The sequence below is a fragment of the Sander lucioperca genome, chromosome 6, assembly GCF_008315115.2.
Source record: "Sander lucioperca isolate FBNREF2018 chromosome 6, SLUC_FBN_1.2, whole genome shotgun sequence".
NCBI lineage: Eukaryota > Metazoa > Chordata > Actinopteri > Perciformes > Percidae > Sander > Sander lucioperca.
Genome location: NC_050178.1, coordinates 34,864,264 through 34,888,848, shown reverse-complemented (window position 1 = coordinate 34,888,848; position 24,585 = coordinate 34,864,264). Strand labels below are relative to the sequence as shown.

The 24,585-nt window shown below is 40.2% G+C and overlaps 2 protein-coding genes across 2 annotated transcripts; one reads left to right on the top strand and one right to left on the bottom strand.

Annotated features, from left to right (window-relative positions):
- Positions 1-47: 47 nt before the first annotated feature.
- LOC116034222 (limbin) lies at positions 48-14,966 on the bottom strand. The gene is made up of 24 exons (XM_031276790.2): positions 14,430-14,966; positions 14,000-14,075; positions 13,593-13,774; positions 12,269-12,325; positions 11,938-12,124; positions 11,695-11,795; positions 11,479-11,544; positions 11,206-11,340; positions 10,712-10,851; positions 9,868-10,192; positions 9,515-9,754; positions 9,060-9,235; positions 8,473-8,632; positions 8,164-8,340; positions 6,983-7,293; positions 6,336-6,510; positions 5,311-5,442; positions 4,565-4,792; positions 4,169-4,401; positions 3,637-3,724; positions 3,295-3,470; positions 1,386-1,487; positions 636-1,162; positions 48-256 (listed from the first exon to the last, which is right to left on the bottom strand). The coding sequence occupies exons 1-23, from the start codon at positions 14,667-14,669 to the stop codon at positions 736-738; spliced, it is 4,134 nt and encodes a 1,377-aa protein (XP_031132650.2). The 5' UTR covers positions 14,670-14,966; the 3' UTR covers positions 48-256; positions 636-735.
- A 241-nt stretch (positions 14,967-15,207) lies between these two features.
- Positions 15,208-24,318, top strand: LOC116034227 (ellis-van Creveld syndrome protein). Its single transcript, XM_031276797.2, has 20 exons — positions 15,208-15,764; positions 15,896-15,997; positions 16,233-16,319; positions 17,476-17,699; positions 17,825-17,909; positions 18,031-18,129; positions 18,251-18,379; positions 18,518-18,679; positions 18,795-19,011; positions 20,400-20,548; positions 20,655-20,753; positions 20,846-21,058; positions 21,256-21,365; positions 21,540-21,741; positions 21,883-22,107; positions 22,217-22,352; positions 22,693-22,795; positions 22,893-23,019; positions 23,633-23,729; positions 23,818-24,318. Exons 1-20 carry the CDS (start codon positions 15,585-15,587, stop codon positions 23,964-23,966), a joined length of 2,895 nt encoding a protein of 964 aa, XP_031132657.1. The 5' UTR covers positions 15,208-15,584; the 3' UTR covers positions 23,967-24,318.
- Positions 24,319-24,585: the final 267 nt, after the last annotated feature.

Sequence of the window (24,585 nt, the reverse complement as noted above, 5' to 3'; positions counted from 1 at the left end):
AACTTGTCTAATATCTGGAGTTTTGAACATGAATAATAATAATACTCTTGATATTAATGCAGTACACACCAATACTGCAAGAATGGGGTTTTTAATCTGTTCTCTTCCCCAATAACACATTTGTAAAGTGAAAGCAAGTCTGTACTTGAGTGGATATTTCCCACCACTTAAAAGATTCAAGCCAACACCATTGAAAATAATGGAACTGTTTGTCAACCTCCTTAATGTAACCACCATGCAACATACGCCACTGAAAATTAGGGCTGGGCGATATAGAGAAAATCAAATATCACAATATTCTTGACCAAATACCTAGATGTCGATATTGCGACGATATTGTATGGTTGACTATTGGTGCTTTTAAAAAAAAATGTTATTTACACAATGAGATTTTTGATAAATAATTTCCAGAAATGATTTAATGACTTAGTGGGTAAAGGTAAATAATAGAACAGCTAGAACAGTCTGGTAAGTTCAGAAAATACTTGTAAAATACTTAACTTTACTGTAATGCAGCCTTTAAAACCAGGAAAAGACAACAATTTCCATATTACGATATCCAAAATCTAAGACGATATCTAGTCTCATATCATGATATCGATATAACATTGATATATTGCCCAGCCCTACTGGAAATGTTTTGCTACACACAGCAAATCTATTGGTTTATTTTGGATTCTAATATTATATATCATAATAAAGTACCATCATCATAATCTCTTGCAAAAGACAATGTTAGTCTCGAGAAAGGTTTGATGGAGCCACTGAGCCTTTCTTCAGATTGAGAAAGTTCTTTTTCTTTTTTCTTTTCGGAGCACCCACACTGCCACTTGAATCAGGTGGATCCCGGAACACAAATAACCTCTCTCCAGTAGCAGGGACGCCCAGTACACTGCTGGCAGAGGCTGGCATCATGTATTCCTCTGCCGTGCTGTGTAACGTTTCATTCACTGTGTCCACAAACCTTTCTTTTGCAGGGTCATTTTGCTGCTCTGAAACGGTGTATTCTGTCAGGGTTGATTCATGAATAGGCTGTTGGGCTTTAGTAAAACTGTCCTCCTTTCCTTTCTCTTTAACCAGCAGCGGTGCAACATCTCTGGAAACCAGGAGACGGCTTCTGGGGAGCAGTTTTTCCATCAAACATTGCCTCTTTTCCTGGAGTCTGAGATTTAGAGGACAAGGGAGCTGTTGTTAGTGGGCTTGGAGTGTTAAAGCGCTTACCTCATGCGTGTGGTCACTGCAGCCCAGCCATGTTAACTGATGAAAGGCATATTATACATCAAATAAAGGATTTGTCTGAGGTTGGTGATCACTGAACTACAAATTAGTCTTGCAGAAAGTGTAACGTCAGCCAGTAGCCAGACACAGAAATGTGTTGAACTCACCTCTCTCTTTCCAAAGTGCAGCTTGGCATATTTGGCATATTTTTATGCACCACGTCTTCTCTCAGTTTGACAGAAAGAGGTCTGTTCACCCCGCCGGCACACCTGGTCAAAAGGTCATAACATATATTATAAAGCTGGTAACTGTGATACAATCTCTGCAGACAATGATTGGCTTTGATTAAAAAATGGTCAGGGAAGCCTGGCTATCTGATACACTGTCATAACTTTTCATTGGTTTAGAGGGAGAGCTTTGTGATCTTTTCCATTAAAGTAAAATATTCGATATTGAAGCCCTTTCTTAGAAGGGTAAATCGTTTTCGGACTGTCAAATCAATAATTAAGTATGGATAATTCTAACTGCAAAATCACACAAGGCTATTTGTCTTTAAGAGAATGCCTCCAAAAAGTTTAAGTGTAGTTGCTTAACAATCATATTGCAACATATTTTTCTTAAAAACAAAATTGAGTTTCACATCCTACTATTGAAATGAAAAGATTACAAATTGTTCCAAAGAACAGCTAAACTCTATTCTGCAAACAAAAAGCAGAAACTAAACAGCTGAAAAAGAGAAGAAAAACACATGTTTTGCATATTGTTCCATTTTCATTCTCTTGTCCTTTGGCCAGACAGCTCCGGTCCTCATGCACGAGACATGATTCATCAGTAAAGTAATCCAAACTCAGCGGGGGCCAGCGAGTGTTCCAGTGTATCATGAAGAGAGGGGAAATTAAATGATGGGTATAATGATTTATCTCTCCATCTTGGCTCAGGGAAGAAGGACCCTTGTGGAATCGTGTACAAACAGTATTTAAATGTGAGACAATGCTTGGAAATGGGTTTGTTTCAGCCAGCTGTATTTGGCTTCAGTCAAAAAAACTACTTTCTTAAACCACATATCTTGAATCGATGAGACTGTGGCTGCATACTTGGGACAAAAAAGGTTTTCACTATATTCAAATTGTTCTATTCTTTTTTATAACTAAAAAGAATAACTAAAAAGATTTAGTTATTCATTCATGCATGTCCTTGCTTTTTCTGAGTGTTTTTGGTAAACAAACTGATAAATGAATGAATGAACTAAGTTATTGTGTTTTAAGTTAAGTTATTGTCTGGGTTAATTTATATATATATATATATATATATATATATATATATATATATACACACAAATCAACTTCTATGTTTCTTAGGTAAAAGTTTGGGAGTGTATGCATATACTGTATGTGTATACGTATATATGTATAGATGTATGATTAGAAGTGTATAGGGGTGCAGATGTATGTGTATATGTTTTTTTTTTAATTGCTATTTTTCTTTCGCTATGAGGGTTGCTTTTATTTTATTATTATTATTATTAGCACTGAGTGGACTACATAGATATGTACATACATATTAAAAAAAAAATAGAAAATTGCAAGGATATGCTAATGGTACTGCTTTGTATGGTAATGGATTGTTAATTAAGTGAAGGAATTGCAATAAAGGTATTAAAAAAGAAAGGAGGGAAAGACATTTATTATTTATAGTATTTTAGCTTTCTGGAGGGCTCCTAACATAGACTAGGAGACAAGTGCATGACACAAGCTTTTGATAGCTTATGCACATTAGTTGGTAACCAAACTCAAAACTTTGTTTGCAAGTTGGAAGAGCCAGACAGATTTTGTATGTTGATGTGCAATCGTTCTGTCACACGGGGCTTATTAAAAGAAGAACAGAGAAAAGAAAAAATACACTACAATTTGAATATCTATAGAGATATATTTGTGTTATTTCACTACCAATAATTATCACCTCTCATGAGTCAAACACATTCACCTAATGTGATCCTACACTGTGTAAATTAGATGTGTAAAACTAGATATCAACACAAATGTTTGCCAGTGGACAGATCCTGACCCTGGTTCTTACCCCGAGTGTTCTTGCTCTGCTGGTGATGAAACAGGGTGCTGTTTGGGGCAGAGGGCATCAGTGATGGAAATGAGTTCGCTTTCAGGCAGGGTGGGGAGGAGGAGACGCAGAGCCTCCAGGAGAACCTCAGCAGATACCCGACTCTGCTTCACCAGCCGAGATGCAAACTCCAAATCCTGAGATGAAGAGCAGGGCACAGGGCCACTTTAAAGTACAGTTTATTCTCTACTTCCTCTGGCATGCACACAGAAGTGAGGATGCCCCTGTATTTTTCCATGCCGTTAATATGTTTGTGTTGAATAAAACATTGGGAAAAAAAAGTCTTCATAAATAAGTTCAGACCTGGTCACAGTTTGCATAAAGTCTCCTGAGCTCCATTTGCTCTTTTAAATCTTCCATGGCTTGATTGTTGCCAGTCATTTTCTGCCACCTGAAAACACCAGAGTTTCATTGTAAAATGTCAATCCACAAAATGTCTCATCACTCCCGAGTTTATAGTCTATAATCGGCGACGTTAAATTTACGGGATTGCTCCGGTGCCGCCGGATGTCCCTCACCTTCTGCTTTCTTTGTGTTGGCATTCTTAACTCCGGTCGATTCGGGAAACATCCTCCGAGCTAGGACCGACAATCAAATTATATTTATCTTTTTTTGTTGGAGTAAAATTCTCACTACACGCTCGACAGCCATTTTAATTCCAGAGTTCCACCAAAACAAGTTCCTTTCCGGGGTTTAGCGCCGCCCAAGACGATTGTGACTGGTTTAAAGAAATGCTAATAAACCAGAGCACGTGTTTCTCCCATCCCGGTATGTTGTGGAGATAGGTCTGGCAATGAGACACTACTCCTGAGTTAACACTGACATGACAGCTCACCTCTCAGCCAACAGTGTGATGACCTGATCGCTCTTGTAGAGTGCCTCCTGGAGGATGGACGTCATCCTGCAATCCTGCTGCAGCTGAAACAGTCTCTCCTCCTCACTCTCCCCCTCGCTCTCATCAGAGTCATCTCTCCGTGTTGGATTGGACCCGACTCTGGACCGAGACATTTGCAGGCCGTCCAGCTTAGTCCTCTCCTTCTGAAGCTCTTGTTCTGCTTCCTCTAGGCCCTGTGGCAAGAGTCAAATTACACTCTGAGAAAAGTCTATTAGGTTTAATGAGAAACTAATACAGTTACACATTTGTTTGAACCTTATTATATGCCCATGAGCAGCCCTGCCACCATGCAGTGCTGCAGCACAGAGGTTAACTTGGGAGTCAAGCTTTGCCTACCAAGCAGTGGTTCTGTATACTCTGGGCCATGTCTTGTCTCTCCAGGCTCTTTCTCTCTCTGAGCTGCAGAATGAGAAGGCTGTGCAGAGTGAGCATTGCTCCGCAGGTCTCCAAGACTTTGGTCCTCCTCTCAGCCTTCTGATAGTGGATGGTAGCCATCTGCATCGCCAGGCTGTCGCCCTGAGAGCGCAGATCGTCCTCTCTCTCCCTACGCATCTCTTCCATCACCTGCCAAAATACAGATGGATGTATTTCAGTCATCTCGTATGAACTCAAGCCACCTTGTGTGCAAGCTAGACATTAAACTTTAACACAGATAGTCCTTCCATTGAAGGAGAATGGCTTCGCTACTGAATGAGCTTAGGGTTTGATATTAGGGCAGTGCAATTAATCGAAATTTAATCGCGATTATGATTTTGGCTCCCAATGATTACAAAAACAGAATAATCGAGTATTGAGGCAAATTTCACAGTTGTATGTGTTTTTTTTACTGTTGATTTCTTTAACTTTTTCCACTGTTTTTTAAGTTCAATAATCACAACATCTTTCCAGAAGTAAGAGTAATTGTGTTAAATTATCGGGATTTCAATAATGACCGAAATAATCGTGATTATATTCTTTTCTATAATCGAGCAGCCCTATTTGATATTGTATAAAGTTAATACACCCTTCAAACCCTTTTTGCCTCTCAGTAACTTACTGCACTTTAAAAGGACTTCTATTAAAAGATCGTTTTACAGCTTTACCTTGTTCATGACGCCGCTCTCCGTCTCCTTCTCCTTCTCAAACAGTTGGATGCTGTCCTCAAGCTTTTTCTGGAAAAGCAGCAGTTCCGACGTGTCTGTTTCGCTGGTTACCCCCTTGGATTGCTTATTTATCTGCAAAAACCACAATATCCATACTTTGGCTGGGAAATGACTCCAAGCATGCTGTTATGATATGATTAGAAATGAAACCAGAATTATTTCTGAATCATAATGTGCACTCATCCAGCGGCCACACAATTGAGGCTGATCGCAGTGTGGTTTGCACTGGCAGTCGCCATTCTCCATTTCTTACTCATTTGAGAAAATATTAAATGCACCATTCTATCCTGCTGTAGTTTAATACATGTGGGCTTTAGAATCGTATCAAGAGAGGAGATTTAAAACAAAAAGAGATCATCAAAGTTAGCACAGGGTAAAAGAAGTGGTCATAGAGACTTCCTTCCCAAGAAAGGGAAGACACATTTTAATCTGGTCAACTGAGCTCTAATGCTATTATACTACAAACATACATATTTGTGGATGTTGAAAGGGATTTCTGCTTGTTCCCCTCATCATGTTGATGTACACTCATAGTACACAGATACAATGGGGTGTGGTTTAGATCACTGTCTCTTTTGTTCCTTTTATCTAATATTCCCTATATTCTTATGTTCATAGTCTAACAATTTCAGTGCAAAAACTACAGGGTACATTATTTTACAATTTGTTTTGGCTCATGTCGTGCACAAGTACTAACACTCATAATTTTGACCTTTCACTTCATTAGCAATATAGAGTGTTCCACCTGCATTTTCAATCAAATAGATTGGATGCTATGAACTCTTTGACGATAATGTAAATATTACACCAAAATAAGTGTGGAAGGGTGTATTGTTGTCTGCCACCGTGGCCTTTTGTTAGATACTAAAACTAGCAGTAGCCAAAGTCAGAAATGTTCTAATACTACACACACAGGTTTCAAGAACATAACTTAATTCTGTAATGTGTGATGATTGTGTGTTCACCATTTGTTGCTCGCGCTCCTTTCTCCAAGCTGCAAGAGCGGTGTGGAGTTTGGTTCTGGAGATGGCGTGGGGCAGCACCAGGCAGCGGTCCATCACAGACAGGCACTTCTGAAACTCCAGTTTCATCCTGAGCCGGTCATCTTCAGACAGGGTCAACTGGGACGAACACAAACAACTGGGACAGAAGGAGAAAAGGAAGACAGATTAACACACAGGAGTTCCGCCATGAGACTTTACATGGCTGTTTGGAGAGTGGAATAACATTAATCCTGGACGGTGTACTTATTGTTTGTTGATGTTATTTTTCAATCAACAAAAGTTCTTGTGGGGGGACAGTCTGGTATATAATACCTTTTCCACAGCAAATATTACATTACATTACATGTCATTTAGCTGACACTTTTATCCAAATCGACTTACAATTGCTATATATATGTCAGAGGTCGCACGCCTCTGGAGCAACTAGGAGTTAAGTGTCTTGCTCAGGGACACATTGGTTGATGTATCACAGTGGGAATCGAACCTAGGTCTCCCACACCAAAGGCATGTGTTATATCCACTGCGCCACCACCTCCCTCAGGAAGGATAGGATAACACACACTTTGAATACCCTGAAATGAAATGGCCGGTGTTATTATATCACTGACCTGAAGAAAGCTCTGCATTGCGCCCTGAGCTCTCTCTGCTCCTGCAGCTCTCTCTCAATGGCATCCCGCAGATCCTCCCTGGTGCAGCTGAGGGTGCGTAAGGCTGCCTTGCCTTCCTGGTGCAACCTTTCCTGGCCCTGCAAGAGAGCGTTCGCTCCTTGTCCCTGGGCTTGTCCTGGTCCTGCCTCAGGTTCCACCTGCAGCACGGAGCGTTGTGCCCCTGGAGGCAGAAGTGTTAGCAAGGCCTGGGTTGCAGAAGGCTGGATGGCTTTGACTTCTGTTATGGCACCCTGGATCATACGCATGGTCACCTACAGAACAGATAGAGGATCAAGACAGAGAGTAAATCAAACTCAATCAAGCTCCGTGGGATGTTTTTTTGTTGTTTTGATTAACAATTTATTTTTATTTTTTAACAAAATACAAAACATACAACTTGCAACATGAACAAATCCCCAACCTTCCGTCATCACCATCCACCCAGACAAAAATCAAGAAAAGATCACACAGTAACTACAATATTCCAGACCATTCAACAAAATAAGTTACAAAATAGACAATAAACCAAATTAACATATTTATAAATAAACACCATAAGCCCATCATACACGTCTCTCCCCAGCACAAAGCTTCTTAGGAGCCCTCCAGAAAGCTCAGGTACTTTTACGACCCATTTTCTAGTATACACATTCAATCTGGCAAACTGTTTATATGTAACATTTCCTCAAACACCGCCACCCCGGCCATCTCACAAGCCCACTCCTTGATTGACCATACCCCTTCATTCTTCCATCTATCCCCTTAAAACAATCTGTGTGGCTATCATCAAACTAGTCTGGACCCAGCTTCTTATGCCCCGTGGGATGTCTGTGTGTGGGTTTTTATGCATCTTTTAAAAGTGCCCTGCTACACAAAACCGTTCTTACTTGTATTTTTTGAAATATGTTAGGTCCATACTGTATGTGTTTGTGTTACGTCGTGAATGTGAAAATGAACTGCTACCTCCTCTGTCAGCTCTAGCCCCTGAAAAGAAATAAGCGGAGAAATCAGGCCAATTACAACACCTGATCAGTCTGACATTGTGTTGACATTGTACCGCAAAGTAATGAAATACGTGTGGCAGGGCACCTTTAAAGTGATTAGGTCATGAATAAGCCTGATGTGTACTGTTAGAGTGGCACCTTGCGAATGTCGGCAGCAGCCTCCTCATCCAGGTTGTTGATGAGCTCTGCTAGCTCCAAACTTTGAGCTGTCAGTAAGTTCTGCCAACAGTGCAGGTGCTGAGCTACATCTATCCTTTCCTCCAGACCCTTGGACAGAGCCGACAGATCCTTCTGTCTCTGTTTGTGGACCCGCAGCTGGAAAGAGTAGGAAGGTGGTATATTAATTGCGGAATGAGATGAACGGGTTTTGTGGTATCAATCAACAATGGATATATAGGATAATGCAGCTGCTGGGAATAAAATCCTAAATGCGCTTGATTTCCTCACCATGTCAGAGATGAGCTCCCGCCTCTTCTTTATCAGTCCACAGCGCATGGCTCTCCTCTCTTGGCTCAGTGCCTCATCCAGTCTCTGCCTCACCATCACCAACTCTTTCTGGGCCTTGTCCTGTAGCTGGTCGATCTGCTCTGCAGGCACAATGCTCCCTCTGGTGGAGAGATGAAAGCATGCCAGGTTAAAACAACTCCAGTCGAGTTTACTCGGATTGCGCAAGCTTAGTGCTGCCTATAAGGTTGAACTGACAACAAAGGCTGATATAATGTACATATTGTCTGTAAAATGCCAGGAAAATACTTTCTTTTATTTAAAAAAAAAAAAAAAATGAATATGTAAAATATTTTGTAATGCAAAATGCACTTTCATTTTCTGCAGTGTTTTTTGCAAATCTATATTTTCTGTTATATATTTAGGATCACATAATAGAAGCACTTCAGATTAAATTCTAAAATTGTACATTAATACTGAAATACTGTAGAAGATTACTTGGCCACATGTAACGTGTAGTGAAATAGTGCAACTAGATGTGAAATGGTCATCACATGACGCTATCACTGGTCATTACAACAGGCTCCAACCTCCTGATGTGAGTGAACCAGCTGTCCAGATTGCCGGAGGTGCTGGAGAAGCTGTCTGAAATCAGGCTGTTGAGGCTGTGAAGGCTGTGCACCAAGAACTTCCTCTGTGCGTGGCGTTCAGCGAGCACATAGCGCTGGTTGGCAAGGACGACATCCAGCACCTCCTCTAGCTGATCCTGGACAGAAAAGAGAAGGAAAGGTCTCAAGATGTATTTTAAATGTTTGCTTCATGTACTGATTACCGCAAATACAGTTAGCTGAGAAGAAGAAGAAAAGAATAAAGCAAATGCATAAATGACAAATGCTGTTGGCCATGCTTTGTAAGCCATGGTTGTAGGCAAAATTGTCTAAATGCTAAAAAATGTCTGAAGCTCAAATTATACATTCATAATTATGTCATTTAAATGGTCAATTCTGATGTGTCACAACTTCGAAAGTAAATTATTGTTGCTCACTTGACAGGCAAAGTAATCGTGCTGAAGACTCTTGGCTGTACTCTTCTCCAACTCGCCCATCCTGGTGGCCTCCTCCAGTTCTTCAGAGAAAATCTTGTGTAACTCCACCCGGCGCCACTCGATGATCTGCCTCTGGACCTTCCCTGAGGCTTCTTCATGTCGGACCAACAGAATGCGCTGGAGCTGATTCTGACTCAGCTTGTGCAGCTTCTCCAGGAGGACGCTGCAGTGGAGGAGCTCCTAGTAACATTACAAAATGAGGTTTTACAGTAGGGATGGTGTGTCATGAAAGCAATAAACTCTCTCTCGGAACGCTACTTCCCTAGCAAATTAAACAAAGGACTTTTGAGGACCTGTTGGTCTGCATGTTGACACAGCAGCTCGGCCTGGGCCTTCTCAGCAGCTTCTCTGCGGTGCTCCGCTTCCATTTCTTCCCGAGTCTCCATGTTACACTGGCCAGCCAGAGCAGCCATGCGGGCCCCTCGCTCCTCCTTCAGCCGACCCTCCATGCCCAGCATCTGTCCGTGGAGCACACTGAGGAGTCTCTGCTGGGCCTGGGCGCTGCACTGGCCCCGGGCAAGCAGGCCGCCCAGCAGAGAGGACATCACATCCTTGTAGATCTGAATTCGGGTGGCCTCCAGGTTATTGGTGGCATGCAGCAGTGTGGACATTTCAAGGCTTGCAGGGATAAAATGCAGAGTAAGCAGGGTAAACCTGTACATTGAGGGTTTTTAATGAGATGCTTTATAAATAGAATAAAAGCCAATAACTGTCATTGTCCCCTGGTGGATTTGATAATAATGTGAGACAATAAAAATGTTGAATTAGAACACACCATATTCTGTGATGGAATTAGATGTTATAATGATTAAGGATTTGGGTAAAACAGTGTAAGCAACATAATGCACCAGCAGTGAACAAAAAGCATTGATTGATAGTTGAAGCCAAGTGCATTAATATTAAGTTCTTCATATAACTCAAAATAAATGGACTATACTGAATTAAAGGGGAAAACTCCCAACTTCAGTTTAACACATTACATTTATATACTGTATATTAAAACTTTTTTTCCACAAGCACTGAGTGTCTTCATTGCCAATTTCTTCCACTTGTCATTTTGATAACTTTTGTGTCATTAAAGGATATCTCTATACATTATCGAGAGGTATTTAATTCCATCTTGACTTGTCTACTCACTTCTCCAAAGCCTGGTACATATTCTGGGGCTCCTCCAACACCATGGTGTCCACCATCTTGTCTTCAAATGCAGCCTCATCTTTTACGGTCTCACACATGTTGCAGTCTGCATACTCTGGGTCCGAATCCCTTCTGTTTCTCTGAAGCAAGAAGATATATGCACGCACGGTGTATTAACATATATACCTGAAGTAAATCATAAAACCTAAAACAATGAGCAAAATATACTGACATTAATTTGAGAAAGCAGTTCTTTAAAATTACAAAATGAGTTAACAGAAAAGAAAAATAGTGTTGAAACACGGTTGGTCAACAAAACTGTCAAATACCATACACAGTTTGGTTGGACGCAAATACCAAATTTTCTTTTAACAGAAGTACAAGTATCAATAACATTTTTACAGAATTAACAAACAAACATTAACAAATAAATACCGTCTGTAATTAACACATTAGGTTTTAACTAGAACAAAACACATTGGAATTTGTGATACCCTTTGCTGAAGAAGGTTCAGCCTGGTTCGGAGACCTATCAGGTTCATGGCCAGAAACCCCAGTGACAGCAGCACCAATGTGACAAAGAACCCAGCGACAAATCCAGCAAAATGGACCCCATGGTTAGGATAGATCTAAAATGGGGCGCAGAAACGTCAGACTTCTCATCAAATCAATTTTGTAAACGCTAATTTGAAAACCATACAAGAACAAAGCATGCAATGCTTGAAGCTGCAGGAGTGTTTCCAGTTAAGTATCTGTCTACAACTTACCCTGTCGGTGGAATTCACCGTCAAGGTTAGATTAGCTGTCAATGGACCAAACATACTGACATCATTCTGTGGAGTCAAGAAAACAATACTCTAGGGTAAGAAGAGAGAAATGTTCTTATAGTACTGCAAATACTGAGATGTGAAATGAATAACATTTTAGGGATTGCTTTTCAAGTTTAAAAGACCAGAAATAGGGCAGCAGAAAAAAAAAAATACCTGTGAGGCGTTAGAGAAGGTAAGAAAAGCCGGAAGGTCCAGGACCTCACTCTTATGACTCTTTATGTGAGCGGTATAGTTGACAACAACTTGGGATCCAGCTAAAGAAATAAAATCAATAGAATGTTATTTATTGTGAAAGCAGTGTGCAGAAAATTTAAATATTTGACATTTTAAAGTTCAAACCAGACATGTTTGGTAGAATCGTCTTTAAAAAGAAAAAAAATCAACTCCCAGACATACCAGACAGTGAATCAATGGCAAATGTCTGGTAGCCTCTTTCCACAACCCTGCCTTCAGATTTTAGGGGTACTATTCCAGAGATGGAGTCCCGGATAGCCACCTGAGAAAGGTTGGTGCCACCCACTGGGCCCTTGTTGTGAATCCGCAGGAAGAAAGTCAGCTGAGGAGGGTCAGTGTCCAGCTTCACCTGGGGGCCACACGAGCAGCAGGAAGAGTATATATCACTTGATGGTCTTCAACATGTGCGTTTGCAGTTTAAAATTGGTCCAAAATGAAAATGAAATGCACATAGATAATATGGGCGGTTTTTAAAACGATTGTGTTGATGTACCTGTGCACACTTGCAAAATGTGACCCCAAATGCAGATGGAGGTGCCGCACTCTGAACCTGCAGAAGCATTCAATACACTGTATAATTAGTTTCTTCCAACATGATAATTCTTCTTTTAATCATCTTCTTCTTTTTTGAATCATATCAAGTAATAAGTATGGGAATGGGGTGTAATATGTACAGTGGCTTGCATAAGTTTATGAACCCATGCTAAAGTTAACTAAAAAGAGGAATAAAAAAAAAAAATCATCTTTTGGAAATTGATCTTAATGTCTTAATTAACAAAATGAGGAATAATCCAACCTTTAAGGACACCAATTTTCTTTGTGAATGAATAATGTATCATAAATAAATAAATGTTCTTCCTTAAAATACAGGGGGCATAAGTAAGTACACCCCTATGTTAAATTCCCATAGAGGCAGGCAGATTTTTATTTTTAAAGGCCAGTTATTTCATGGATCCAGGATACTACGCATCCTGATAAAGTTCCCTTGGCCTTTGGAATTAAAGTAGCCCCACATCATCACATACCCTTCACCATACCTAGAGATTGGCATGGTTTTATTTCAGTTAGCCTAATAGCTGGTTTGATTTGCATTGAGAGATGATCTTATGGAAAGTACCCCATGCCAATCTCTAGGTATGGTGAAGGGTATGTGATGATGTGGGGCTATTTTAATTCCAAAGGCCAAGGGAACTTTATCAGGATGAATAGTATCCTGGATCCATGAAATAACTGGCCTTTAAAAATAAAAATCTGCCTGTCTCTATGGGAATTTAACATAGGGGTGTGTATACTTATGCCCCCTGTATTTTAAGGAAGAACATTTATTTATTAACGATACATTATTCATTCACAAAGAAAACTGGTGTCCTTAAAGGATGGATTCTTCCTAATTTTTTCAATTAAGGCATTAAGATCAATTTCCAAAATGTTTTTTTGTTCCTCTTTTTAGTCAACTTTAGCATGCGTGTGTAAACTTATGCAAGCCACTGTATGTATTTGGTAATCCATAAATTCTTGGACAGCCAGTACCCAACAGGAATACCTGAGAATAATCTATACTATAGAGGTATAGAAAACCATAGAAAAAAAATAATCAAAAAGATGTTGCAACAGTGGAAAGAAATGGCTGATTGACAACTGATATGTTCAGGGCAAAAGTACCAACACATGAAAGTTTGGACAATAAACTAAAAAATAAACAATCTCATGAATTACCACGCAGATGAAAAGGTGCATTGCATGCAACATGTACATACTCCATGAAAAGTCACTGTGTACAACAACTGAAGCGACCAAAACATCTCTTAAAAACACACCTGAGGTATAGCGAGGCCCGGGTTGTATCTGGTGAGTGTGCTTCTGCGGTTCCGGAGGTGCAAGATGTTTGACATGTAGGTAAGTGGCGTATAAAAAGAGTGTCCCCAGGGACCAGCAGGAGCTGAAGAAGAAAGGGGGGCCTCTGCAAACAACACCATGCGTCCATTGATTTCCATTGTACCTGTCAGGTTACATATAGGGTGTTTGAACAGCCAGTTACAAAGGCTAAAATTGACAATAAATATATATACTCCATATATGCATTCATACTAAGGTTTTCTATTTAATGGTGAACTACATTTTTTTGTATAATAATATGCATATCATATATTTGCAACATATAACTATTATGGAATTGTATTATTACTGTATTGTTGATGTATAGAATAAAAAAAAAAGAAGAAACCATCCATCCTAAGCAATGTCTGCTCTGCTGATTTCCCACCAGTGTCATGTTGCATCACATGGATACTGGAGAGGCTCTGGCAACGGAAAAAGAGGCATTCAGTTTTGCTCATTTAATATGTTACGTGTTTATTAACTAATCTTAAATAGCTTTAACCAAAGGCAGCCTACAGACATGCATAAACAAGGGTAACTCTCAAAGCCAAAACAGTATCTGACCTGATTGCATATGACCTGGAAATACCAGTGAATTTGGTTGCTAAATAAGGCTCAGGGATACAATAATATGTATGTAATTTTATGTATGTAATACAATATGTAATTTTCAGGATACGTTTGATGCGATGTGTAGCTGTAAGAACATGTGGTGACTGAGAGGCAACATCATCAAACTAGAAATTGGCTGGAGAAAAAAAAGATAGGCCACTCACCTCCTGTTTCTCCGAGAAAGGAGGTGGTTGTAGTGTTGTGTAGCATGATGCATCCTGAGCTGTCCCGTTATAACAAGACTGATGTGCAGCACTGTACTCCAATAAACGCCGAGTCTCACGCCGGGTTACAACGTGACACCAATGGGAGTATGAAGGAGGTAGACACAAACACGACACTTGGATATTCCAGATTAATGACCATATCGTGACCCTCTTCGCGGTAAGATTTACCTGAAGCATTCGTAAGTTTGTGTGCCACTCTCACCAAGGAGAGCCGCTAGCTAACTGGCTGGATATTGCCATTGTTAAAATCCGCGATGAAAACATTTCCACCGCTTTTTCTTGACAAGCATTAGCTACTTGTAATAGAGTTTCTGGCCAACATGAATATCTTACTTGTATGCAAATGTTTCAGGAGAAACTATGGATGCCATTTCAAAGAGTTAACACGAACACAGTCCATAAACGCCGTTCGTTGCTGCACAACAAAATAATTTCCAAACTTGGGAAGAACGGGCAACTCCTCAAAGAAGCGGTAACAACAAAGTACATAATGTGTTTCCGGTCCCGACTTTCAAAATAAAACAGCATAGATGAGCCAGTGGGATGATTGGAACTGTGGATACCTTAAAACATATAAAAAAATATGCCAAGATACCACAAAAAAGATCATGTTTATTCATATAATCCACCTGCATTTGCGTCAATAATATTATGGTGGGGGCAGTTTTTTTTAAATTTTCTACCAGGAATCTTTTTTGTGCTTTAATATTGAAGGAAAATGTCAAAATCTAGCTAGCTCTCCTGAGCACTCCTGTCTTGACGCAGCTCGCTTCTCATCTTAAATCTCCGTACACCCATTGGCTCCGAGCACCAATACATGTTTTGGGGGAAAAAAGTTTTGCTGGAAGAAGTCGTTGCAAGTTGTAGGTTGCTTATGTTTCAAAATGTAAAACCTTTTAGAGCGTAAACACGTTGAAAATCATATGCAATTCTTTTTTACAGTCCGTGTTATGTATGCGAGAAAGAAATTAAATCGTAAACAGTAAGCTAACGTTACTTTCCTCGAGATAAGTTGTTAACGTTAGCTAACGTAAGATGTTGTCGACAAAATGCTAACATTCATAACGTTAGTTGTCATTACTTACATGAAAAATGACAGAGCAGTGCCTGTTAGCGGGATGTCGCACTGATGTGTTGGTCAGTTTCTCCGAGTCGCTGCACATCTACACAGGACTGTTAACAGTGGCTACAGTGTGTGGAGGGCTTTCGGGAATATTAGCTGTTGCTCTTTTGTACGTCTTCTGTCTGAAGCCGTTGCTGTTGACGAGACAAGTAAGTTAAGCAAATAACATGCAACCTCTGTTTCTCCTATCCACTGAGTCTCTTTCTTAACCACATCATCGATACATTATATTCAATCATTGGATGTAACGTTAACATATTCTCGTGTATCGTCCCATTAGGGTTACAATGCAAGGCGGCTGCTTGAACCTGACAACAACCAAAGTGACCGTGTCAGTAACGGCAGAAAGGAGGCTCCAATAAGTGGCACCACAAATGACAAAGTATTATTCTCTTAAACATCTAAGACAAGTCTGAGACTTATTGTAACTTTACACAGGTGGATGAAATAGTTACATTACATATATACTGGTAAATTGATGTAAACTATCTGGAAATGACTTTCAAACATGTATTGTATGGCACAGGATGCCATTCATGCTTCAGTCAGGGTTACCCATTTTTTGTTTACTAATTAACTTCCCACTAACAGTTTAAGTCTGTTTACTCATTGTCCAGGAGAAGAAGCAGCCACCCATGAACAGTGATGTGGCTGCATTTGCATCCAGAGCAAAGGTGGTTTATCCCATCAACCAAAAATACAGAGTAAGTCTATCATAAATATACAGCATATCATTATTATAACATACACCTTCTGCCAGGTACACAAGGTAATAGACTCCTTACCAAACAACTAATATGAAGGCTTATATACTTGGCAACTGATTTTATAAGGTATTTTTGTTTGGTTTTTAAGCACAAACAATTGTATAATTTGTATTTTGACTTTAGACTAAACAGTATTACATCAACGAAAAAAAAGTTTAATAGTAATAGGGGTGCACAATTCAGAAAATGTCACGATTCGATATCGATTTTAAGGCTCAAGATTCGATTCAATAACGATTCTCGATTAAAAAAACACAGTATGTAAATGTGGTTACTTTTCCCATGTGATTGCAGTAGACATACAATTTAAAAGAAAAGAAACACAACAAATTAAATGTAGTTTGATATTACTTTATATGTCTTCATACAAAAATAACAACTTTTGCAACTAAAAACTGCAAAGTACCAAGCTTTGGCCAGCTTTCAAATACATTTAATTCAAGTATAAAATAAAACCGTTAAATAAAAAGAGCTTTTCGTTCAGAGTTCGGTGGGAGTTTAGAGCATTGAAAGAGAGTGCGTTGGTTGACTGGCATGTTAGGTACTTTAGGTTGTTGTTCGTCCACATCTTTAATGTTAATCTCTGGGTGATGGCGTACCATGTGAGTTCACAAGTTTGTGGTGTTTCCAAAATATCAAGGTCCGTCTTCCCCTCGAGGTTATAAAAGCCGGAATGTGCCCAAACTCTCGCCTTCAATGAGGATGGAGCAGGTTGATAATTCTTTCTGTGAGGTTTGCCATTGTTTGCGCAGACTAAACTACTTCTGCTGCACTCGTTCTTCTTTTGATTATAACAAGTGCCCAGGCATCAGTGTGAATTCGACGCAGCGCCATCTATGGGAATGGCGAGCTAAACTCATTTCAGGACAATAGTATACAATTACAAAACGAAAAAATAAATAAAAAAATATGAATCAATTTTTGGAATTCTATGAATCGATTTTGATTCGGTAGAGCTTGAATCACGATACGAATGTGAATCAATTTTTTTTTGCACACCCCTAATCAATTGTTGAAATATACGTAGTATGTTTCAGTCAGTTGGTTTATGATTATACTTCACTTACCTGCAACCTTTCGTTGAATCTGTCAGCCTTTAGCAGACGGAGCGTCCAATCCATCACTGCATGAGCACTCCAAGTTGCCAGCAATGCCTAACGATGAGTCATCCTCATCCATGGACGGAGAGTCTCTGAGCCAAGAGCAGGACAACGACGACAGCAGTCAGTTTATCTCCTCCTCGGTGGTCCCCAAGAGCCTGCAGAACCAGAGCTTCACCAGGGTCTCTCACTACCCTCTCTCACTGACACAACCAGAGTAGGAGCCATTAATCTAACAGTAATCTCTAAATTACATAACCATAACCATGCACCTTAACCTTAAAGCAAGTATGCACCAACCTGAGTTTGCTGGATGTGTTGATGCTCTTGTTATCTCTGCAGTTTTGGGGGCAGGATCAGCCTTTACTGTTTGGCCCTGCAGGATATACAACAACATTGCTCCCAGCTTCAGGACGAAAAATGTCTGGTGAGTTTTTGTCATTTTTCTTTAATTAATACAGTTATGAAATAGTTATCAAGTATATTTCTTAAAGTGCAAACCAAAACTGTTGTATTCTTCTTTTTTTATTACTTTTATCCTGCTATAGATGTTTCTTCAAATGGTGAAAATAATATTCAGCTGTCATTTTCCAAAAGACAAAAATGCTGCTGACTTCTCCAAAAATATTCTTCAAATGCAAGAAAAGGTAAATCCAGATCAGATGTCTATTACACATACATACATAATGCATAATTTTTTCAGTTCTTTATTGACTGTGCATAGAAACACTGACATAGAAAAGTATATGTTGTCATCCGTCATTTCAGGAACTGAATGAGCTGAAGAAACAGTTGCCAACAAGCCACACTGCCAGCGAGAAAAATGATAATGCTCCCTGTACTCTGGAAGAAATAGAGAGAGCCCAAAAAGATTTTCTGGAATATGGCCTTCAAGTGGTAAAAGCAAAAAGAAAACCTCATAGAGCAAATTATTTAAAAATTACACTAATACTAATAATATACTAAGTCTATTAGACCACCTTTATTTACTCTGACAGTTCTGAAGGGAAAACTAATGTCCATGTCTCTTCACAGTCCAGACGTTTCAGCAAACAGGTGGAGGACTTGTGCCAGCATCTGCTGAAGAAGCCCAGCATTTTCTCTCCAGATGAAGCCCAGGATGTTATTCTCTCTCTCATCCAGACTCTTCTGTTAGTAGAGAACCATCTGATGAACACACAAGAAGCTGATCTTAAGGTAAAGCAATGCTAGTTATTGGTTTGCAGACCATTCCTTTTGCTTCTCATCCCTTGCGTCATTGTGTGAGGAACTGAAAATGCCAAAGGAAAATGTATTTTCCACATCTTGTTAGAGGATCCAGCAAAAGTTGTTGTGGTGGGAGGAGCTGACGGGGCTTCTTCAATCCCAACCGGCCTTGCTAAGGCTGGAAGTGTCTCTGAGGCAGGGCTTGATAGCAACAACACTGGAGCAGCTGACGAGCGATGACATCTTGACCTTTAGCCACATGGAAAAGATACTTTCAGAGGTCCAGGCAACTCTGTCCGAAGGCCTTCAACAGTGCACTGAGGGTAAGACACGTGAAAGGAAAATTATTTCCATTTCATCTAAGGAAATTCACTGCTGTCAGTGTACTATCAGGTCAAAAGACGATAAACAAACGGCATTTAATAGTAAGCATTTTGTGGGTAAAGCAAGGTAATTGCAAAAGTAAAAAATAAAATAAATGAGTGTAGCATGTGTGTAATTTTCTCACATACTGCACTAGTTTCTGGTGGCAGGTGGCAGGTGGCAGTGGACAATTTATAGCCTACTTTTCACATTTAAATGACGTACTCTTTCAAAATAGACCATTTTCTAGGAATCCTCTTTAGCTCCTCAAATAAGGTCAGGTTCTTTTAGGACAGCACAAAATATATTTTGCACTCTTACTGCACCCCAGACTCTCATGTAAAAACGTTTAGCATAACACTTGACAAAGATTGTTGCTGTTGATCTGTTGTGTAATGAAAAAATATGCTATCAGTGTTAATGTCAACATTAGTTAGGCAAGGTCCTTTATCTTCTGGGCTTTTTACTTTTCTTTATCTTCTGGGCTTATTTTACAATAGATTACTCTTATGGGCAGCTTGCCTCTCCAAGTACAAATAAAGACAATCCAGGACAAGCGATGCTTGCGTAAGGTGCGCAGCATCATCAAAGACACTCTCTCACCCCAACCACAAACTGTTCACCCCACTCCCCTCCGGGAGGCGTCTCAGGTCTCTCCGCACCCGTACCAGCAGGTTCAGAGGAAGCTTCTTTCCTGCGGCTGTCACCCTACTGAACTCTAGCTCTGCATCCCGGTGACAATTTAATCTACTAATCAAAAAGAAAATCTATATCATTAGGGGTGTCACAATTATCCAAATCCACGATTCGATTCCATTTTCGATTCAAATTTTTTCTTCTTCTGCAGTGCCACGACAAGAGCCACTAAATGGCACAAGGCTAGGTTACAACAACAGTTTAAGTTTCTCAGAGTTTACGAGGTGCAATTGAATGCACCATAAGTTTATTGAGGGGCACCTGAATTCATCATGAATTCCCGTCGGAGCAACACGTTTGACTGTACATAAGGCTGCTTACTGAGGGTTGCTGATTTACACCGTGTAGCATGTAGGAAGTTACAGACTGATGTAGATCTAGAGGCAGGTACATCAAAAAGTCTATCACAAAAAAGCTCATGAAATGCATTAAAATCACAGATTAATGCAACAGTATATACAATTTATTCTTCAAAGAGTTGGTGTTTAGTTAATTCTGAGTATATTGTCACTCACATACTAATTTATTACAAGAACAATTCATATTAATGAACATTTATACCATAGTCATCCAGCTGGCTTTACAAACTGCAGTTATTGTGAAAATGCTCAACTAGTCCAGCTCATCCCAAAGTTGATTGATCGTGTTGCAGAGTGTACAAGGAAGACGAAGGAGCTGGTGAATGACAAGTGCAGCAGAATGGAGTCCAAGAAGAAGAAGCTTTTGAGGAGCCAGACCAAGGAGAAGAGCTGCACCCTGGAACTGAGACAGCCTCACGGTGACCTACAGCAGCTCACAAAGGTAAAAACATGTTGCTTCCCTTACCTCAATATGTAGATCTGGGATTACTCTTGTATAATAAATAGTCCACTGGTATCTAAATGCCGAGCTGTAACCTGTCCTGCAGGTGTACCAGGAGCTGCTGATGAAACACAGGCAACAGATTTCTGACTCGGAGCAGCAGCAGGACAACAGGGTGGCTGAAGCCCTCTGTGACCATTGGAAGGTAAAATAAATCAAATACTTCTTTTGTATTTTTGTGCATACTTGTGCGAGTGTATTTTTCCATTATTCTTATGTACGTTATTGTATCATCAGAAACTCCGTGCCTCGTGGTCAAAGAGGCTTGGAGAGCTAGCCAAGGACATTTTCCTCACCGCTGTCCCTGCCCAGTCAAAGGTCTCTGCTGAGCGCTGCGAGAATCTATGGTTGGATCTGGAGCAGGAGCTGGTTGCACAGCTGCAGCAGGCAGAGTGCACTACCAAGGTGCAACTGGAGGACATGAGGGCTCAGCTGGATAAAGATGGACAGGTAGACATCATCTGGTGGATCAGATGCATACAGCCTCTCCATCAGCACTTGGCACTTTGATTCTTTCATCAACGAGTGTTTCACATTCAATTTTTAAACTGTCTCTGTCTCTTAAATCTAAGGACATGAAATCTTTCCAAGAGTTTAATTATACTAAAGGCTTTCCATTGTTTCTAACTGAGCCTCTTCTTCTGTAGCTGTGGAGTGAGGAGATGGCTCTGGTGCAGGCCTGTCTCAAACATCTGAGCGAACAACAGATGACAATCCTCCGAGCCATGTTGGCCAGACAGAGCTACACACTCAACAGGTACGAATGGAAGACCTCTGTCAAAAACTATTCACGCCGTGAAAGATTACCTGATGTAAACAAAAATGAAATCTGCACTAACACAGCTTTCTTCTATCCACTTATGGCCTCCACAGTATCAAAATAGATGTTTACGAGTTACGTGGAAATAATGCAATATGATCTTCTTCTCAGCAACGTGGGGAGGTTGATAGAAAAGAAACATGAGCACCTGTTGGTGGCGGTGCAGAGGTACTTTGTGGTCAGGCACTTCTGTTTGCACATGCTGAAGGAAATGAGGCTGTCCAAGCTGAAAGCACTCTCTCAGACTGATTTCAGGGCTGTGCTAATGGAAGATCCCAGTAAAAGCCAGTCCTGTGTCAATTCAGCTCTCAAGGTGGGATAAATGTATTCTTTTGTATTAATACATTCTTTGAAGCACCTCAAAAACCGCAAAATACATTATGTCTGCTCCTATTCAGTTATCTAACGTAATAGCTCAAGTTCACAGCAGATTGTTGTCCCATATCAATCACAGAATAGCAGTGCCAGCCTAGCAGAGAGGCATCTGGGTCCAGAGAGTCAGCTGGTGGGCCACAGCTTCCAGCAGGAGTTTCTGTCTGAACTGGAAACAGGGACGGAGCTTCTTCAGAGCCATGCACAGCTGGTGTTAGGCAACGCCCTCAGCCACGCCATCCAACAGATGATGGAGACCCCACCCACTGAACCACAGACCTCTCCCAAACAGGACGATGGCTTGAAGGTAGGGTTTGGGTTATGAATTAGAATCAACTTTCTTTGGCATGTTGCTTTAGGTATGTTTGCTAAGCACATTATAGTAAAAAAAAAATATATATATATATCTCATTTAGCACCACCTGACAGAGGCTGCCTCGGAGAGTGTGTATGTGACCAAAGATTCTCTCGCTGCACTGGTCCAAAGCTACTATTCCCACCTACAGGACATCATCAAGAAATTACAGCAGGATCAGTCAAACATAAACCACGGTGAGATGACAATCACAACACACATGCACATGTCCACATCTGTATAAACTCTGATTTAGATGCTGAAACGGCTGCGCCCTTACTCCTTATCTAGACCAAATGTATGTAATAGATGCTACATTTACAGTATTTCATTAGGTCATAGGGAAAACATTTACAATAGTACAATGGTTACCAGGATTGTGTTAGACTTGTTATACCCTACCTTGTTATCTTATCTAAAGTAGACAATAGTAGATACCGTTTTAAGTAGAAAAAACAAGGTGCAAAATCTACTGTGTTAATGTATTTTATTACATTTCTTTTATTTAATGAAATGTATTTAATACTGTTCCTTCAGAGGTGAATGAGAAACATGAGAGGAGCAGTGAGCTGAACAGATCCTTGCTGAGGGAGCTGGTGAACTGGGGCAAAAAACCCAACTCTGCTGAGTTTCAACAGAGGTACAACAACCGTGCACCACAATATCCCTTCGGCATTACACACTTTGGTCAGTCTTAAATACATGTAATAATGTAATAATGTTTTCTTGTGTGTCAGGGTTGAACTCCACAAAAGGAGAGTGTTGGAGCAGTGTGATCTGGACCAGGAAACGATATATGAGGAACTGAGGCGGAAGAAAATAGCCCAGGATCAGAACATGGAACGGATCAAAGCACAGCTGCTGGTTAGTATGTTTCACGTCTTCTGTACTTCCTTGTCTGACTAAAGGTATATAACTTGATTTAAAGTGCTCATATTATGCTTTTTGGCTTTTTCCCTTTACTTTATTGTGTTATATATCTTTTTTGTGCACATTATAGGTTTACAAAGTGAAAAAAGTCCACCCCAAAAGCACTTACCATCTTCCAGAGAAAACACTGTTCACAAACTGCTCCAAACAGCTCTATTGTAGTCCAACCTTTACTTCTGTGACGAACGTGCGTCACTTTATAACACGTTATAATGCTCGCCTAGCTGCTAGCGTGGCACGCCCTCATACTCTGCTTCTGATTGGCTAGTTGTCCTTACCTAGCTACTGCGCATGTGCGACTCCCAACAAAGATGGAACAGAAGTGAGATGCCTCACTCTGTAGCTAAAACAGAGAGCTGAACACACAGGGTGAAAAGAGGAGCTGCAGCAATGTGCAGTACAACAAAAATATGGTGTTTTCTGAAAATTAAACCATGTAAACCTATTCTGATATAACCTCTGAATACAATTATGAACCTGAAAATGAGCATAATATGAGCACTTTTGCATTAATTTTCTGTAAGCAATGTTTTTTTGTGTCCATTAGGAGGCAGAAGAAAGCTTCATAACTGAGCTGGCAGCCTTGGCCCGGGTCTCTCTCCACAGTCCAGACCCAGAACCCAGCGGTGAGGAGGACAACACTGGTAAGCACCTTTTTTTTAGCTCAGATAGGAAATATATGTATTTGCCACTCCTCTGTCTCTGTCCTTCATGGTTTCATATTTTTAACAGGTAATGAGAGTGCTACTATATTGGACCTGTTGTCCCTGAACCCAGCATTAGATCCAGCCTTGAATCCTTCACTGACCCCAACGATTGTAACTCCAGTGGTGAAATCAAAACCAAAGAAGAAAAGAGAACGAGAATCTCATCTCAGCTGAAATCTTAACACAGTACTGTTCACATATTCATGCAGTCATATCCTGTAAAAAGTTTACTCTTATTATAGTTGGTGCATCAGGAAGTAATGCCACTACTGGTGTGCTGGTATCAATTTTGTTGTTAGGAAGGTACCTCAGCTTTGTTTGCATTAAGCCAGAGGGATCTGTCCTAATTTATGTATAAGTGGACTGTCCAGTCTAATTTAAAAAGTGTGCTTGAATTAGGTTACTGAAATGTTGCAATGATGACAAAAATAATGTATTTTTCTCAATTAGTCGGTATTTTTGTAAATTCCATGTACCATCAAAAATACAATAAAATAACAAAGCAGATTATCTTTTGAATGCATTATTCAACTTTTGTACTTTTTTCACCTGGTATACAGAAGTACCATGCTACAGGCCTGACAGTTATATATTATCATCCTATACCTACACATACCACGGCTCACTCACCGCATTGATTTCCAGTGATTCTTAAGTACATGATGGGATGGGATGATGGATGTGCTCCTCTGTGAGTTTTCAGATGAATTAGAGATGTCCATTGTGATTGTAGCGGAGTGCTACTACTCGCCGATGAAAGCCTTGCTCTTCTCTTGCTCTAATGGAGTTTTAA